Below are 19,403 nucleotides of genomic sequence, written 5' to 3' on the forward strand. Positions count from 1 at the left end.
GACACAAAGAGAACGTCCAACTCTGTTTTATTCACAAGAAGCAGTGTCAAGTAATACAGGAGAGAATCACCCGTTCCTTAGCCTGACAGCTATTTAAGGGAAAGCTGTCAGGCCGAGGAACCAATCAAGAGATCAGATCAGCCCGCCTTCAGCCATGCCGCGCCTGATTGGCTAAGGCGCAGCATGGCTGTTGCTGGCTGACAACAGGGGGAATTCCCCGGTCGTAAGTCGGGGAGGAAAGAATACAATAGAGCAAGGTACCACCTATACTGTACCTGTGCATTTCGTTTTTAATCCTGCGAGAATTTTACAGTACAATAATCTTGCACGCAGGATGCCCTCTTCAAAGTGATATTGTTGATGCGACTGATTGATTGATTGATTGAGGAAAGCATCAACTATGCAGAACCAACCTTGCCCATTTTTCAATGTCAAAGATTAGCCTTCAAGTAACCAGCATGTATTCCCATCGCCCAGCACAGCTGGTTAATTCATAAACGAATGGGGATGAGCTGCAGTTTCTGTTGCCATGGAAACCCCCTTTCTAAGAAGGAAGCAGTTGGTACCCGCCAAGCTATTGCAGGAAGTATTGAGACACATGAGGAAAAAGCAGATTATATATATATGTAGGGTAGTCGTGGCCGAGTGGTTAAGGCGATGGACTAGAAATCCATTGGGGTCTCCCCGCGCAGGTTCGAATCCTGCCGACTACGAAAGAGAGTGCAAATTACTTTATCTGGGGTTTTTTCCCCCCTCCATTGGGTTAATTCAATTTTTAAATCTTGTTTGGAAAAAAAAAGGAAAAGCATAGGAGAGGATCACCCTTCCGCTTAGAAGGTTGTTTTTGAATGTTTCAGCCACGCCTCCCCCCCCCCAAACTGAACCTAGATTAAATTGACCCCCATGCAAAATATAAGGGACCCAAATCTTTACGCTTTTCCCCCCTCGTAGTCGGCAGGATTTGAACCTGTGCGGGGAGACCCCAATGGATTTCTAGTCCATCGCCTTAACCACTCGGCCACGACCACCAGGTGCTTGCTTCTTATTTAGTCTATGTCAATCAATAGACTAAATGTATTTATTCTGCAGTCCACCCGCCCCCCGCCCCCCAGCCCCCCCAACTCTGGCCAATATTTTTCTGTGCCAAGCTCAGAGCAACTGAAGTCACCATTTCTGTGCAGCTTTTAAAATTGGAATCTTTGGTGGTCTCTGGGCTTGCTTGTTTTCCTGCAGACGTTTCATTACCCATGATAGTAACATCATCAGTGCTGGTAGGAGACTTAAAGTTAATAAAATAGCAAATTGATAATAGAATCGAATAGAAAGAATATATTTTTATTCTTGATGAATGTATTTTTATTCTCCTTATGTACACTGAGAGCCTCTGCAACAAAGACAAATTCCTTGTATGCCCAATCACACTTGGCCAATAAAGAATTCTATTCTATTCCATTCCATTCCATTCCATATTCTATTCTATTCTATTCTATTCTATTCTATTCTATTCTAGGTTCCATTGGCCAAAAAAAACATATTTTTGGAGATTCATTTGAGGTGGTTCTATAAACATCGCTTTCTGAGATACATTATTTGCTTAGTTGCCTCTGCTGTCCGTTGGAGACTTTCTCCAATGCGTTTATGTGACATTTCCAAGCAACGTTTTTTAACAGATTTACAGAGAGTTGGAAGGGACCTTGTAGGTCATCTAGTCCAACCCTCCCTCCCAGCAGAATATATTGGCCAAGTGTGATCGGGACACACAAGGCATTTGTCTTTGGTTCATATGCTCTCAGTCTACGTAAAAAGAAAAGATACACTCATCACGAATCATAAGGTACAACGCTTAATGATAGTCATGTTCTTTCTGCGCCAACTCAGGAAGCTCAAACTGCCCAAGGAGCTGCTGATTCAGTTCTACAGAGGAATGATTGATTCTCTATAACTGCCTTTTTGGTTCCGCAATCCAACAGGACAAACACAGACTTCAGAGGAGAATCAGAACTGCAGAAAAAACAATTACTGCCAACCTGCCTTCCACTGAGGATCTGTACGCTGCACGAGTCAAAAAGAGGGCTGTGAAAATATCTACAGACCCTTTGCATCCTGGACATCAATTGTTTCAACTTCTACCCTCAAAACGACCCTGTGGAGCCCTGCACACCAAGACAATTAGACACAAGAACAGTTTTCCCCCAAATGTCATCACTCTGCTAAACAAATAATTCCCTCACCACTGTCCAACTATTCACTAAGGCTACATTACTATTAGTCTTCTCATCGTTCCTATCACCCATCTCCTCCCACTTATGACTGCAGGACTGTAACTTTGTTGCTTATATCCTTACAAATTATATTGATATTGTTTCCTGATTTGTACCCTAGGACTACCATTAAGTGCTCTACCTTATGATTCCTGACGAATGTATCTTGTCTTTTTACTTACAGAGAGCATCTGCACCAAAGGCAAATTCCTTGTGTTTCCAATCACACTTGGCCAATAAAGGAGTCTAGTCTATGCGTAGGGTACAAATAAGCAACCCCCATCATACTAGGAAACAATATCAATCTAAATCGTAAGGATGCAAGCAACAACATTATAGGCCTGCAGTCGTAAGTGGGAGGAGATGGGTGATAGGAACGATGAGAAGATCAGTAGTAATAGCAATGCAGCCTTAGTAAATAGTTTGACAGTGTTGAGGGAATTATTTGCACAGCTACAGTATAGGTGGTACCTTGCTCAACAGTAATAACTGTGAAAGGGATCTTGGAGTCCTAGTGGACAACCATTTAAATATGAGCCAGCAATGTGCAGCAGCTGCCAAAAAAGCCAACACAGTTCTAGGCTGCATCAACAGAGGGATAGAATCAAGATCACCTGAAGTGTTAATACCACTTTGTAATGCCTTGGTAAGGCCACACTTGGAATACTGCATTCAGTTCTGGTCGCCACAATGTAGAAAAGATGTGGAGACTCTAGAAAGAGTGCAGAGAAGAACAACAAAGATGATTAGGTGACTGGAGACTAAAACATATGAAGAACGGTTGCCGGAACTGGATATGTCTATTTTAATAGAAAGAAGGACTAGGGGAGACATGATAGCATTGTTCCAATATCTCAGGGGTTGCCACAAAGAAGAGGGAGTCAAACTATTCTCCAAGGCACCTGAGGGTAGAACAAGAAGCAATGGGTGGAAACTAATCATGGAGAGAAGCAACTTAGAACTGAGGAGAAACTTCCTGACAGTGAGAACAATTAATCAGTGGAACAGAAGTTGCCTCCAGAAGTTGTGAATGCCCCAACACTGGAAGTCTTTAAGAACATGTTGGAGAGCCATTTGTCTGAAACGGTACAGGGTTTCCTGCCTAGGCAGGGGGTTGGACTAGAAGACCTCCAAGGTCCCTCCCAACTCTGCTATTGTATTGTATTGTATTTCTTTAGCAGAGTGATGTAGAGACCCCACTGCACCACTACGCGTTATAGCCAACGAAACACAACGGGTGCGTCTGCAGGATCTCGTCATCATCCGACTAAGACTAAAAGGAGCGCGCGTTTGTGCGCAAGCCAGGATCGCTTTTGCACGCGCCCTTTCTTTCCCTCGCCCCCCTTTTTTTTCAAGGCTTAAAAAGAGGAGGAAGCGAGGCAGCCAATGGGAGATGAGGGCGGGGCCCTGGACACCTCCCACCCACCCGCCCACTCCTCTCTCCTCTTGCCCGGGAAGTTCCCCTCCCAGGAAAGGGGTCAGTGCGCGCCGCAACCTCGCCAAGTGTCCCGTGATCGTAGCGATCGCGCGCGGGGATTCAGAGAGAGAGTGAGAGACGATCCAAGCCAAGCCCCGGGCAGGTAAGCCTTGCAGCCCTGAGACTGGCGGGGGAAAAGCGGTGGGTGGGCTTTTCTCACGACCCTCTTCTGCCTCCCAAGTTGGGATCGTGGGGAAAGTCGCGCACTTTCTTGGAAGGAAGCGGGCCGGGGTCTTCCTTCCCCCCCTTTTTGGGGAGGGTGGGCAAACTTTCCTTTGGGCTCTGCAGAAGAAGAAGCACGTGCATCCGTGGGAGGCGTCCTGGACGCGTGGGATTACAACTCCCATCACTCTGGGCCGGCTGAAGGGGAAGATATTTGGGGAGGGGGGCGTACGGTTTTGCTGGGGGCGCCGGTTCAAGCAGGAAATGTTTTAGGTGTTTATTTTTTTTTAAAAAGAAATATGGAGAGATTGGATGGTGAGAAAGATTTGGCTGAAGTTTTAGGTTTCTGTTTGATTTGAGATAATTTTGGATTTATTGTCATTTTTTTACTGAGAGCACACCGCCTTAAAAGCAGAACTCTGTGGCCTGCTCTCAAGAGAAAGTGTATAGCGAACATAGGTGAACAAAGTTGGAAGGGACCTTGTAGGTCATCTAGTCCAACCCCCCTGCCCAAGCAGGGGACTGTACCATCCCCAAGAAATGACAGTCCAATCTTGAAAGCCTCCAGTGCTGAAGCTCCCACAACTTCTGAAGCTGTTCCAAGGGTTGATTGCGCTCAGTGTCAGAAAAATTCTCCTTTTTGCACCCCTTCCTGGATCGGGATGCTCTGTGCACAGTCACTCATGCCCTCGTCCTTTCTCACCTGGACTACTGCAATGTTCTCTACACGGGGCTGCCCTTGAAGAGCACCCGGAGGCTTCAGTTGGTCCAGAATGCGGCCACGCGGGTTATCATGGGGGTACCTAGGTGCTCCCATATTACACCCCTTTTTGGCGGCCTGCACTGATTGCCGGTTGTTTTCCGGGTGCGATTGAAGGTATTAATTATGACCTTTAAAGCGCTCCATGGCTTAGGCCCAGGGTACCTGCGAGACCACCTACTGCCACCAGTAGCCTCCCACCGTCCAGTACGATCCCACAGAGTTGGCCTCCTCAGGGTGCCGTCGGCCAGACAGTGTCGGCTGGTGACCCCCAGGGGGAGAGCCTTCTCTGTGGGAGCACCTTCCCTCTGGAATGAGCTGCCCCCGGAGCTTCGCATAATCCCCGACCTCCAGTCCTTCCAACGCACCCTAAAAAGTTGGCTTTTCCAGCAAGCCGGCCTGGCCTGTTAATTTTAACTCATTTTTAAATGGATTGTCTTTTAAATTTGGTTTGTTTTTTTGGATATGTATTTAATTGTTTTTTAACTTTTGGGATGTCTGTTTTTTTAATGTTGTACGCCGCCCTGAGTCCTTTTGGAGAAGGGCGGCATATAAATACAAACAAACAAACAAACAAACAAACTTCTTTCTAGGTTGAATCTTTCCTTGTCCAGTTTCCGTCCATTGTTTCTTGTTTGGCCTTCAGGTTCCTTGGAAAATAGTTGACCCCCTCCTCTCTGTGGCAGCCCCTCAAATATTAGAAGACTGCTTTCATGTCTCCCCTGGACCTTCTCTTCACTATGGTAGCCATGCCCAGTTCCTGCAACCGTTCTTGTCCACCCAAATACATACATAACACACATATACACATGTTACATGCATACATAAATATATACATGCCTTCAGTGTGTAGTCATGCTGGCCATATGACCCCGGAATTGTCATCAGACAGCACTGGCTCTTCGGTTTACAAACGGAGATGAGCACCACCCCCTAGAGTCGGGAACGACTAGCACGTATGTGCAAGGGGGATTTTTACCTTTACCATACATATATATGCATTTGAATAGAATAGGATAGAATTCCCTTCTTTACTTTTACACCTCCAACCGAATAGAATTAGAATTTAGAATAGAATAAAATAAATTAGAATAGGAAATAAAATAGAATAAAATAGAGAATAAGAATAGAATAGGAGATAGAATAGAATAGAGAATTAGAATAGAGTAGAATAGAATAGAGAATTAGAATAGAGTAGAATAGAATAGAATAGGAAATAGAATAGAATAGGAAATAGAATAGAATAGGAAATAGAATAGAATAGAATAGAATAGAATTCTTTATTGGCCAAGTGTGATTCGACACCCAAGGAATTTGTCCTGGATGCATTGTTCATTGTATATAAAGCTACAAGGGGTAAAATCATGATCATAGTCATCATAAAAATACATTCATCATAATGGGACACTGTTTAGACTTCCTGCCTGGGGCGCCCCTAACTTGATTTTTTGAATTTTGACTCTTAGTGTGTAAATTTGCACCTTAGTAGCATTTAATCTGTTTTTGTTGGTTGTTTTATACATTAGAGAGGCGGTTACGGTGAAGGACATCAAGCTAGTAACTGGGCGACGGTGAGTTCTAGTCTTGCCTTCAGTTGGGTGACCTTGGGCCGGTCACTTTCTCTCAGGCCTAGGAAGGAGGCAATGACGAACCACTTTTGAAAGAAAAAAACCCCTTGCCAAGTGCAAGATGGACCCTTGCCCTGCGATACGCAATTGTTGTCATTTTTGTGCAATTGGTAGGCTAAGTAATGAAGGCTGTTGCTCTGCGGCTTTGAGTGAAGCAAGAATTGCGAGCAGTTTGTAGGCCAACGACCTCTTTGGCTCGTGTCCGTTGGGTATTTGCTCCGAGGACTTTGAGATCAGTCAGCGGCTCTCTGGAGTAAGACCTACGTCTGCTAGTACCACACAGCAGTTGCTAGATGTACTTAGGTGACTTCTGAAATAAAATGCAGTATCTGCTCCCTTATCGCTCCAGTCTTTTCCATGTATTGACGACTAGGCCTAGAAAATTCTTTAAAAAATTAAAAATTGCATCCTCGACTTATGACCACAGTTGGGAGTTCTTTTCTTTAATCAAAGTAGTCAATTTTGCCATTTCAGGCAACTCCATCAACTTCTGCAGCCATTCGTCCATAGCAGGAATCGAAGTGTCCTTCCATTTATTTTGTGCATATGCTAGCCTTGTTCAGTCAACGTATATAATAACAAAGTTCCAAATTTTTTCTCCAGTTCTTTTTCCAGCAGGCCCAAAAGGGAAAAAAAAATCTGGTTTCTTTTTTATCTCCACTTTCAAATTATTTTTTTTTGCTTTATCACATGTCTAGCATAAATGATAAAAAGTCCCTTCTTTACTTTTATGCTTCCAAAAGAATAGAACAGAACAGAACAGAATTCTTTATTAGCCAAGTGTGATTCGATGCACAAGGAATTTGTCTTCAGTGCATAAGCTCTCAGTACATTAAAAAATACATTTGCCAAGAATCATAAGATACAACACTTAGCGATAGTCATAGGATACTAAATAAGCAATCAAATCATATTAGGAAACTAAATAAAGCAATATAAACCACAAAGATACAAGCAACAAGGTTATAGTCATAAGTAGGAGGAGATAAGTAAGATGGATAAGAAGCATAATAGTAATGCAGTCTTAATAAATAGTTTGACACCGTTGTGGGAATTAATTGTTTAGCAGAGTGATGGCATTCGGGAAAAAACTATTCTTGTGTCTAGTTGTTTTGGTGTGCAGTGCCCTATATAGCGTCGTTTTGAGGGTAGGAGTTGAAACAACTTATGTCCAGGATATGAGGGGTCTGTAGATATTTTCACAGCCCTCTTTTGACTCGTGCAGTATACAGGCCTTCAATGGTAGCAATTTTTTTCTGCAGTTCTAATTATCCCTTGTCGTCTTGCTTGGTTGCAGAGCAAAACCAGACATTCATCTGACATACTTTTATACATTCATCTATAAATGTATATTCCTTTATACATATATTGTACGTTCATAACATTTATTTGACCTACCTTTATACCTCTTGGATAATTTATCTGGTGTTTAATGCCAGATGATATTAAAAATTCTATTTTGTATGTATATTGTTACGTTTCCTCATTGCCTTACCTATTCTGTTCCCTCAGGACAGCTATGGTGGTTCTACATTATTACCAACGGCCCAGCGAGGCCGACAGGGGCCTCAACAACCTTCTACTGTCTGCCCAAACTATCTTAGGCAATGGCGCCCAAGCGGTCCAGAAGGAACTGTGCTTCAACGTTAACTGGACGGGTATGAGAATTGAATCAACTTTGAGCTAGATCCATGTTGCTCAGCCTTGCCAGCTTGAGGATGTATGGCAGGGATGTCAAATTTGATTTCATGGAGGGCTGCCTAAGGGTTGTGTTTGATCTTGGGGGGATGGAGTGGATGTGGCCAGCTCGACGTCACTTGTTGAGATTCAGTTTTCGGCCACGATGACCTCCTCCAGCCATCTTCCAGCGAAAATTGAGCTCTTGGGAGCCATGCTTAGTGGGCCCACTCCGTTTTCGGCCACAAAAGCCTCCTGCAGCCCACTGCCAGTGAAAACAGAGCCCAGGGAGGCTGCGTGCAGCCTGCCCAAACTCCATTTTCGGCTGCAACAGCTTCCTGCAGCCCTCTGCCAGCGAAAATGGAGCTCCTGGGAGCCACGCTTAGTAGTGCTCCATTTTCCCTGGCAGAGGGCTGCAGGAGGGTGTTGCGGCTGAAAACAGAGCCTGGGCGGCAGGAGGCCGTAGTTTTCGCTGCCAGAGGAACCCCTGGCCAGTCCTTCACTGTTCCAGGGTGGCTCTGCGGGCCACATCTAAGCACCAGATACGGCCCACAGGCCTTGAGTTTGATAACCCTGATGTATGGACTTCGACTCCCAGAATTCCCCAACCAGCACGGCTGGCTAAGGAATTCTGGGGATTGAAGTCCACCTATCTCCAACCTGCCGAAGCGTAGATTCTGATGGGTGGTTTGGAATGAAGAACCGAGGGAAGCATGCCGGCATGGTGGTTTTCTTCCTATTTAAGGGATAACGGTTTGGTTCAGAGCTTGTCCATCCCTCTCTTACAAATAAAATGGCTTGCTGGGTTGTAGCCCTGTTGGATTATGGCAAGGGTGTCAAACTCAATTTCATTGAGGGCCGCATCAGGGCTGTGGTTGACCTTGGGGGGGGGGCTGTGTGTGTGTGTGTGTGGCTGACCGGGTGAGTGTGGCTGACTGGGTGGGTATGGCCAGCTTGACGCTACTCCCCAAACTGCTGGCATGTTTCCTCTTCGCACTGGGTAGACCAGGCCGAAGCCACGCTGGCCAGATCTGATCACATCACGGGTTTGAGTTTCACACCCCTGGATTTTGGGGAAAGTGGCTACTTTTTTTTCCATCCCTGTGTCGTCACCAGGAAAGGCTCTCCCAAGCGCCCGGGAGATGGAGATGTTGCAGTGGGTTTTTGGCTGTCCGTTCGAAGAAGGCGACATCGCACCCACATCGTTCCTCAGTCCACGCCCGTCTGAACTGCTGGTAGAGATCGGTCCACGGTAAGTCTTCTGCCGAAGGCAAAGCTGCACGAAAGGAAGGAAGGATATTATCTTATTTTTCGGATTATAAGATGCACCAGAGTATAAGACGCACCGTGATTTTGAAGAGGTAAATTTAAAAAAAAAGTTTTTGTATTCTGCAGGCCTCCCAAACCATCTGCACACCTCATTTTTTGCAAAAGAAAAGGGGGGCATGAAAAGCTTTGGGAGGCTCCTGGGGTCTGGGCTGGGGAGGGCAAAAACGAGCAAAAAATGGGTCATTCTTTGCAAAAGAAAAGGGCATGCAAAGCTTTGGGAGGCTTGTAGAGTGCTCCTGGGTGTTGGAGGGTGCAAAAACGGCCCCCTTTTTTTGCTTGTTTTTGCCCTCCCCAGCCCTCAGGAGCACTTTGCAAGCCTCCCAAACCCTCTGCACGTCCCTTTTTGCAAAGGGGGCGGGGTTTCGGTAGGCCAAAAATGCTGTATTGAGTGTATAAGACGCACCCAGATTTTCACCCTCTTTTTTGAGCGAAAAAGGTGCATCTAATACTCTGAAAAATACTGTACTTATTTCCAATGACGTAAATTCCCTTTTTCAGGCGTCCCGAGGCTTGCTTTTTTTCAGTTCATTCCGCTAGTTAACAATAATAACAAGTGGAAGGCAAAAAAGATAGACAGGCACATTGCCTAAAGCCATTGTTTGTTTAATTGCTGCTTGTTCAAGGAAGTCACAATTAGATGGCTTCGTTCATTATACTAAACCAGGGATGGCGATCCTATGGCACGCGTGTCACAGGTGGCACGCGGAGCCATTTGTCAGGGCGCGCGAGGCACTGCCCTGTCAGCAGGCCAGCGCGCATGCGCCCGCTGGCCAGCTGAGCTCACCTTTTTTAAAAGCCATTTTTCGCCCTCCCCAGGCTCCAGGGGCTTTATAGGAGCCTGGGGAGGGTGAAAAGAGCCTCCCCCACCCCCCCCTGAGGTCTGGAGGCTTCACGAGCTTCCGTGAGGCCTCCGGAGCGCAAAAAACTGGCCCTATGGGCAAACCGGAAGTTCGGGAACAGACCTCCGGTTTGCTCAGAGGGTGGTTTTGAGCATTCGGAAGGCTTCAGGGAAGCCTCCTGATGGTCTCTGAAGCCTTCGGAGCGCTTAAAACGACCCTCTGAGCAAACCGGAAGTCCAGTTTGCTCGGAGGGTCGTTTTGAGCGCTCTGAAGGTGTCAGGGAAGCCTCCTGACAGTTCCTGAAGCCTCCGGGGGGGGCGGGGGAGGCTGTTTTCGCCCTCCCCATGCTCCTATAAAGCCTCTGGAGCCTGGGGAGGGCGAAAAAAAGCATGTAAAAATGGGGGGTGCACCTGTGGTGCGTGCATGTGCACTGGGGGCGTTGTGCATTGCATTATGGGTGTGGCACGCCCCACACGACCCCCCTGCGCTTCCCCCCTTATGGCACGCGAGCCAAAAAAGGTTCGCCATCGCTGTACTAAACAATCAATAGTTCTGGCCTGCCAGCAGCCAGCAGAGTTGGGCAGTGAGGAGGTTGGGGTGGAACATGGGCCAGTCCTGGAGGGTGGGGAAGGCAGAGGGGGCCAAGGCCATCTGGCAGTTCTCAGCTGCCTTTGGAGCTAGCCGGCAGTGAGGCAGAGGAACAGCTGGAGCCTGTTCCCATTCTGTGCATGGGCAGAGCTGCCAGAAGAAAAGAACAGCTCAGAAATCAGGGAAGACTTGGGAGTAAAGCCACAGGTGGACGGTGAATGGTCCCTCCCATAGGAAATAAAAGAGGAGCGAAAGGGGAGTGGGCTTTTGCAGGAAACAATTAGTTTGTTCGTCCATTCGTTTCAGGAGTGTGAAGATCTGTCCGTGAATCTCAGAGACTCTGTGCCAAGGCTTTCCTTTCCGTGAATGAGAGGAATTCACATTCGTTTAATAAAAGGGGTTTTGTCAGGACCAGGATTCTGCTTCATGCTTTTTGGGGAAGCCTAAATCAGAACAATAAGAGTTGTGCAAACTAGAGCCGTTGTGGCTGTGTTTGCATAACCGAACAAACTACAATGTGTGAATGCCAATGTGTGAGTAACCACGTTCAGACATGATAAGAGCAGGACTTGCAATGAACTTCATTTACTGCTCTGCCTTCATTTGCTCCTTTGTAATTTAACTCTCTTTTGCTGTGATGTGCGATTTGGGCAAGCTGTGTTCCTCAGGGAAGCACCAAGGAAAGAGTATTCTGTACAGGTGAAACTCGAAAAATTAGAATATCGTGCAAAAGTTCATTTTTTTCAGTAATGCAACTTAAAAGGGGAAACTAATATATGAGATAAGACTCATTACATGCAAAGCAAGATAGTTCAAGCTGTGATTTGTCATCATTGTGATGATTATGGCTTACAGCTCATGAAAACCCCAAATCCACCATCTCAAGAAAATTAGAATATTACATGCAATCAATAAAACAAGGATTGTGCATAGAACAATATCGGACCTCTGAAAAGTATAAGTGCTTGGTTTGAGCCCCTTTTGCAGCAATTACTGCCTCAATGCGGCGTGGCATGGAAGCTATCAGCCTGTGGCACTTAAATAATAATAATAATAATAATAATAATAATAATAATAACAACAACAACAACAACAACAACAACAACAACAACAACTTTTATTTCTAGACCGCACCCTTTCCTAGGCAGGACTCGGGGCGGTGTACAGTCATGTTAAAACCATATACAAATACATAGACATGAACATAGACATAGACATAGACGTGGACGCAGACGGAGGAGGTAAAAAATATACTGTACAATTCTTAGTTAAAATACAAATATTAAAATACCCTTAAAAATTCCCCAATAAAATGTTTGCCAGGAGGTGGAAGATGGAACTGTCAATCAGCTAAGCCAGCTAGTCGGAACAGGTGAGTCTTGAGCTTCTGTCGGAAGGAGCGGAGGTCATTGGTAATTCTAATATCGGGAGGGAGGTCATTCCAGAGGGTTGGGCCCATCACAGAGAAGGCTCTACTCCTAGGCGTCACCCGCTGGCACTGCTTGGCGGATGGCACCTGGAGGAGTCCCTCCCTGTGAGAGCGGATAGGTCGTAGGGATGTATGAGGTGAGATGCGGTCCCGCAGGTAACTAGGTCCCATGCCATGGAGCGCTTTGAAGATAGTAACCAACACCTTTTCACTAAAATGAACTTTTGCACGATATTCTAATTTTTCGAGTTTCACCTGTATGCTCGCCAGCTTGAGGGACTTGTAAAGTAATCCAGCTGGAATAAAAATCTAATAAACGAATAAAATAAGTAATTATAAATCGTGTGCCTAGAGTTGATCGGTTTGTTTTAAATCAGTTCTGACGGGGGAGATGTACTGTGACTTTCTAGACTTTTGTCATCTATGGTTGCTGCTTCAGCGTTGTTGTTCAATCGTTCAGTTGTGTCCAACTCTTTGTGATCCCATGGCCCAGACCATGCCATGTTCTCCACTGCCTTCCAGAGTTTGGCCAAATTCATGTTTATTGTGTCAATGACATATCTAACCATCTGTGAGTCACAGTGGCGCAGTGGTTAGAGTGCAGTACTGCAGGCTAGTTCTGCTGACTGTCAGCTGCAGGCAATTTGGCAGTTCAAATCTCACCAGGCTCAAGGTGGACTCAGCCTTCCATCCTTCCGAGGTGGGTAAAATGAGGACCCAGATTGTTGGGGGCAATTGGCTGACTCTGTAAACTGCTTAGAGAGGGCTGTAAAAGCACTATAAAGCGGTATATAAGTCTAAGTGCTACTGCTATTTCATCCTCTGCCATCACCGTCTCCCTTTTCCTTCCATCTTTCCCCAAAATCAGGGTCTTTTCTAATGAATCTTCTCTCTTCTGATTAGGTGGCCAAAGTATCTGAGCTTCGGTATCTGTCCTTCCAAAGAACAGTCAGGGTTGATGTCCTTTAGGATCGACTGAGTTGGATCTCCTTCCATTAGGCATTCTTAAAGGACATATGGCAAGAGTGGATCCAAGCCTCAAATCTATTTGGATTTAATTTCAAAACAACAACAACAACAACAACAACTACTACTACTACTACTACTACTACTACTACTACTTCTTCTTCTTCTTCTTCTTCTTCTTCTTCTTCTTCTTCTTCTTCTTCTTCTTCTTCTTCTTCTTCTTCTTCTTCTTCTTCTTCTTCTCCTCCTCCTCCTCCTCCTCCTCCTCCTCCTGCTTCTTTTCTTCTTCTTCTTCTTCTTCTTCTTCTTCTTCTTCTTCTTCTTCTTCTTCTTCTTCTTCTTCTTCTTCTTCTCCTTCTCCTTCTCCTTCTCCTTCTCCTTCTTCTCCTCCTCCTGCTCCTGCTTCTTCTTTTCTTCTTCTTCTTCTCCTTCTCCTTCTCCTTCTCCTTCTCCTTCTCCTCCTCCTCCTCCTGCTTCTTCTTTTCTTCTTCTCCTTCTCCTCCTCCTCCTCCTCCTCCTGCTCCTGCTTCTTTTCTTCTTCTCCTTCTTCTCCTCCTCCTCCTCCTCCTCCTCCTCCTCCTCCTCCTCCTCCTCCTCTTCTTCTTCCTCCTCTTCCTCTGCTACTGCACTGATGATGTTACCTAGTTGGGTGATGAAATGTTTGCAAGAAAACCAACAAGCTCAGAAAGCACCAAGAAGCAAACAGTCTTCCTCCTCCATCATCCTATTTATCTTCACCTTCTTCATGCTTGCAGGTTGAATTTTTCTACAGCCTATTCCACCAATGCTGTCTCCGTGTGCAAGGCCGCTGGGTTGGAAACCATTGACCGAGTTGAGTGTTCCCGACGCTACCTTTTCAAAGTATGTGCATATTTTTCTATTTTCTTCTTGTCCCCCCCCCCCCCCCCCCCGTTTCCCACACGCACATCTAAGAGTTATTTTATGCAGAGGGAACTGTTCTGCACCTTTCTCCTGCGGGGATGAAAATTCTTGAAGGATAGCTGAATAAATCTTTCGTACGCTGCCTCGACATAGGACCACAATTGAGTCCAAAATTTACGCACCGTATTTTTGGGAGTATAAGATGCACCAAGGTTTTGAAGAGGCAAATTTAAAAAAAAAAGTTTGTGCACTCTGCAAACCTCCCAAAAACGGCCCGTTGTTCATGAAAACGGGCCTGTAATTTTTTTTCAAAAAAGCATGAACAGTCCTTAGGAGGCTTGTAGAGTGCTCCTGGGGGGTGGGGGTGGGGCAAAAAGAAGCAAAAAATGGCTTGTTTTTTGTCAAAAAAAAAAAGGGCAGCCCAATTTTTGCTCATTTCTGCCCTCCCCAGCCCCCAGGAGCACTCCGAAAGCCTCCTAAAAGCTATGCATGGCCATTTTGGTGAAGGGAACGGGGTTTCGGGAGGCCAAAAACGCTGTATTGAGTGTATAAGACGCACCCAGATTTTCAGCCTCTTTTTTGAGGGAAAAAGGTCCGTCTTATACTCCGAAAAATTCAGTAGCTAAGCAAGACAATTGGAACGATTAGAAGTCAGGAAGAAAAGAAAGGAAAAGTCCTTTCATAAAAGGTGATATGATTAAAAGCCAAAATAGGTGATAGAAATAAGAGAAGGGGGAATATCAACGTATACATTTTTATATAATAAAATGAAAGCAATAATAAGAGAAAACGTGAAATAACTGAACAACGATAGATTGCAACCTAAGACCAATGTGCATCATTTACTAGAAAAATATAAGTTGATGGACTATAATAATTATGAATAGCTTCGTTAGTTTTGTTTGCGTCAGAATGCATGATGCCCAGATGTCACACTGTTCACGCATCAATTCGATACATTTACAAACAATTAAAAAAACCTTGGAAACAGCAAGATGCTTGTTAAGTGAATTTTGCTCCGTTGCACGCCTTTTTTTTGCCACCGTTGTTAAGTGAATCACTGCAGGTGTTAAGTGAGTCACACGGCTGTTAAGCGAACCTTGGCTTCCCCGTTTGACTTTGCCAAGGGGGAATCCTAAATAGATGCCAGTTGCTAAGCATCCAAAGTTTGATCGTGTGACCGCAGGGATGCTGCAATAGTTTCTAAGTGTGAAAAATGCTCACAGTTAATTTTTTTTTTTTATAATGCCGTTGTAACTGCAGACTGTCACTGAACAAAAGGTTTCCAAGCCAAAGATGACCTGCAGTTACTTTTTTTGACTCTGGATCAACTTCCATAACACTTCCAGCAAAGGGAGGGGTGGAAACTCTACAATTCTTTGTTGGAATTATATTCACCAAGAATGACAAATCCTGAGAATTATAGATTTTGTTTTAAGAACTAGATGGGCAGTTTCCAAAATGTCTGGAAATCGAATTCATCGTCACAGATTTGCTATGCCGGGGGTTGGCAACCTGCAGCTCTGGAGCCGCAAGTGGGTCTTTCATCCCTTTACTGGGGCTCTCTCTTGCCGGTCGGCTCCACAATTGATAGGGCTATCGGTTAGGACAGTGATGGCGAACCTTTTTGGGCTCCCGTGTCAAAAGAGGGAGGGGGGAAACGCAGGCGGGTCGTATGCAGGTGTGCCACACCCATAATACTATGCGTGCGACCCAGCGCCGCCCCCCTCGCTTTTGGCGCAGTTTTTTCGCCCTCCCTGGGCTCCGGAGGCTTTCTAGAAGCCTGGGGAGGGCAAAAACAGCCCCGGAGGCACTCCTGAAGCCTCTGGAGCAGTGTTTCTCAACCTTGGCGACTTTTAAGTCCTGTGGACTTCAACTCCCAGAATTCCCCAGGACTTAAAGTCGCCAAGGTTGAGAAACACTGCTCTGGAGGGCGAAAAACGGTGCTGCAAGGAACCCGGACGTTTGGGAATGTTGACTTCTGGTTTGTCCGTAGGGCTGTTTTTCAGCCTCGGGAGCCTTCAGGAGGCTTCCCTGAAGAGTCCAGAGGATGAAAAACAGCTGTACGGACAAACCGGAAGTCCATTCTCAAACTTCTGGTTTGCCCGTAGGGCCGGCTTTTCGTCTTCCGGAGGCTTTAAGGAAGACTCCAGAGGGCAAAAAATAGCCTCAAAAGAAGGCTGAAGTCAGCTGGCCAGCACACGCATGCACGCTGGAGCTGACTGGGCAACGCCTCGCGTGCCCTAACAAATGGCTCCGCGTGCCACCTGTGGCATGCGTGCCATAGGTTCGCCATCATGGGGAGAAAGGATGCGCCCTAGGAGGAGACTATGATGGGGGAACTGGGCTTCTGGTTGGTTCCAGAATTGAACAGGGGGCTTCCGGTTAGAACCTTTGTGGGTCTTTGAGTGTTTAAGGTTGCCGACCCCTGTGCTACATCAATTTCTCTCCCAAAGATACTTTTTCAGGAGGCAATTGAACGTTCTCATTTTTTTCTATGAAGACGCTTCGCTTCTCATCCAAGAAGCTTCTTCAGCTCCGACTGGATGGTGGGGAATGGAAGGATTTATCCTCCTTGCAGACAGCTGGTCATTTGCATCCTTTTAGAGAGTCACTGAGGCCACTTGGAGTCCCAGAGTTGCTTTTTCAAGAGGCAACTGGACTTTGGTTTTTTTTCTCGGAAGACGTTTCGCTTCTCACCCAAGAAGCTTCTTCAACTCTGACTGGATGGTGGGGAAGGGAAGGCTTGATACTCCTTACAGACAATTGGTCATTTGCATCCTTTTAGAGAGTCACTGAGGCCACTTGGAGTCCCAGAGTTGCTTTTTCAAGAGGCAACTGGACTTTCCTGTTTTTCTTTGAAGATGTTTCGCTTCTCCTCCAAGAAGCTTCTTCAGCTCTGTCTGGATGGTGGGGAACGGAAGGATTTATACTCCTTGCAGACAGCTGGTCATTTGCATCCTTTTAGAGAGTCACTGAGGCCCCTTGGAGGTTTATCTGCATCCTCTGGGTCACTCTGAGTAGTGCTGGCGGTTCCTGTAGTCTGCCATTGTTTCTGGAAATCTGTTCGTACTCCCACACCTTTGAAGCGTGTTGCGCAGCTAAAACAAGCATCCCGTCAGAGCTGAAGAAGCTTCTGGGAGGAGAAGCAACACTCCTGGAAGGAAAAAAAAAGAAAGAAGCACCTTTGGGACAACCATGGGCTGGATGACTGAGAATCACCATAGACTTTCAGCCCTGCACTTTGGGATAGATTCCCTTCGAATGGCGTTGGGAGTAAGAACAGATTTCCAGGAAAAAAATGGCAGCCTACAGAAACCATTTGCACTACTCAGGTGAGCCTAAGGTTACAGATAATCTCCAGATGACCTAAACGACACTCTAAAACAGGGATGGCTCACCTTTTTGCCCTCCTGTGCTGAAAATGTATATGTACGTGCGATAGCGATTGTGTGTGCCACACCTATAATGCAATGTTCCCGCCCTGCTCATGCACGTAAACCCCGTGTGCATGCGCAATCCCGCCCCCCCATGTCCCATTTTGAGCTTAGCAGGCCTCCCTAAAGCCTCCTGGGATGAAAAATGGGGCGGGGCAGGGCACACCTTCCCCACAACCTGCTTTGGGCCTAGCTGGCTTCCCTGAAGCCTCCTGGGATGAAAAACGGGGCGCCAGGGGGGCGTTCCCCCTACTCACCCCACCCTGTGCATGCACACGCGTCTTCCAAATGTGTGGTATAGACCCGAAAATCAGCTGGCCAGCAGGAGGCGTGTGTGCATGCACGGTGGAGCTGGGCAGCGGCTCGCGTGCCCACAGAGAGGGCTCTGCGTGCCATAGGTTCGCCATCACGGCTCTAAAAGGATGCTAATGACCAGCTGTCTACAAGGAATATAAATCCTTCCATTCCCCCACCATCCAGTCAGAGCTGAAGAAGCTTCTTAGAGGAGAAGCGAAACATCTTCAAAGAAAAAACGAGAAAGTCCAGTTGCCTCCTGAAAAAGCAACTTTGGGACTCCAAGCACCCTTGCCACAACCATGATTGAAAATCTCCATGGACCAGTTACTATTTCAGAGGGTGCTCTTGAATCTTTGATATCCCAAATGTTCCTTATCGGGTACCTAAAACCCCTCTTGATTTTCGAATCCTAAGGTTGATTTTGTTTTTCAGTGTGACCAACTGCCTACCTCATCCCAGGAGACCCAACTAGTAGCTTCACTCTACGACCGGATGACGGAACAGACCTATCCCGAACCCATCAAGAGTTTTGCGGTAGCAACTCGCCCCGAAGCAGTGTTCCACGTTGATATTCTCGGCGAAGGAAGAGCGGCTCTCGTGAAGGCCAACAACCAGCTTGGTATGAGCTGGGGAGGGTAAAGAGAATGGGGGAATATTTAACGAGGAGACAGCATGCTGAGTTTGTAGTAGCTTGTTGTCCAGTTTTGGTCACCACAATGTAGAAAAGATGTGGAGACTCTAGAAAGAGTGCAGAGAAGAGCAACAAAGATGATTAGGGGACTGGAGACTAAAACATATGAAGAACGGTTGCAGGAACTGGGTATGTCTAGTTTAAGAGAAAGAAGGAGTAGGGGAGACATGATAGCAGTGTTCCAATATCTCAGGGGTTGCCACAAAGAAGAGGGAGTCAAGCTATTCTCCAAAGCCCCCGAAGGCAGGACAAGAAGCAACAGATGGAAACGAATCAAGGAGAGAAGCAACATAGAAGTTAGGAGACATTTGTGGCTGGGGAATTTTGCCAGTTGAAGTCCACGAGTCTTAACGTTGCCAAGTTTGGAGACTCCTGCAAAAGGATACCGTCGTCATCCCTTCAAACGAAAAGCGATTCCTTCTCACGTCCTCTTCCATTTGCTTATTCCTTGGTTTTAATGTAGGAAGCGATGGGGTAGAAATGAAGCAACACCGGTGTGTCCCCCTCTGTGTTTCTCTGTTTCCCCAGGTCTGGCTTTTGATTCCTGGGACCTCGATTTCTATACCGCTCTCTTCCAAAAATTGGGCAGAAACCCCACCAGCGTAGAATGCTTTGACCTTGCTCAATCCAACAGGTACTGCTTTTACTAGTTACTTGGCTTAAAGTTGTGATGGTGAACCTATGGCCATATTTGCTGGCATGCCAGCCATTAGCCAGCTGATTTTCGGCCTTCCAGAGGACCAGGCGATGCTCCGGTGGACTAAAAACGGCCCTATGAGCAAACCGGAAGTGACTTCTGGTTTGCCCGTACGGCTGTTTTTTTGTGCTCCGGAGGCTTCCGGGAAGCTTCTGAAGCCTCTGGGAGGCGGGGGAGGCTGTTTTTGCACTGCCCCGGCTCCTATAAAGCCTCTGGAGCCTGGGGAGGGTGAACAAAGCATGTAAAAAATGGGGGGGAGCGCCTCACATGCGCGCATGCACGC

General features: G+C 46.4%; 1 protein-coding gene across 2 annotated transcripts in view; it reads left to right on the forward strand.

The window, feature by feature from the left end:
* The first annotated feature begins 3,702 nt into the window (after window positions 1–3,702).
* PFAS (phosphoribosylformylglycinamidine synthase) overlaps window positions 3,703–19,403 on the forward strand; it is an 83,314-nt gene continuing 67,613 nt past the window's right edge. The window contains exons 1-7 of one of the 2 annotated variants that reach the window (XM_081969331.1): window positions 3,714–3,841; window positions 6,187–6,231; window positions 7,801–7,946; window positions 9,082–9,217; window positions 13,872–13,977; window positions 18,165–18,351; window positions 18,952–19,057. In XM_081969331.1, coding sequence (XP_081825457.1) covers window positions 7,808–7,946; window positions 9,082–9,217; window positions 13,872–13,977; window positions 18,165–18,351; window positions 18,952–19,057 — 674 coding nt within the window. In that variant the 5' untranslated portion in view covers window positions 3,714–3,841; window positions 6,187–6,231; window positions 7,801–7,807. Of the gene's footprint in view, window positions 3,842–6,186; window positions 6,232–7,800; window positions 7,947–9,081; window positions 9,218–13,871; window positions 13,978–18,164; window positions 18,352–18,951; window positions 19,058–19,403 lie in introns of both variants that reach the window. The other variant, XM_081969332.1, reaches the window with a different exon arrangement.

Source organism: Natrix helvetica (assembly GCF_964273705.1).
Source record: "Natrix helvetica genome assembly, chromosome: W".
NCBI lineage: Eukaryota > Metazoa > Chordata > Lepidosauria > Squamata > Natricidae > Natrix > Natrix helvetica.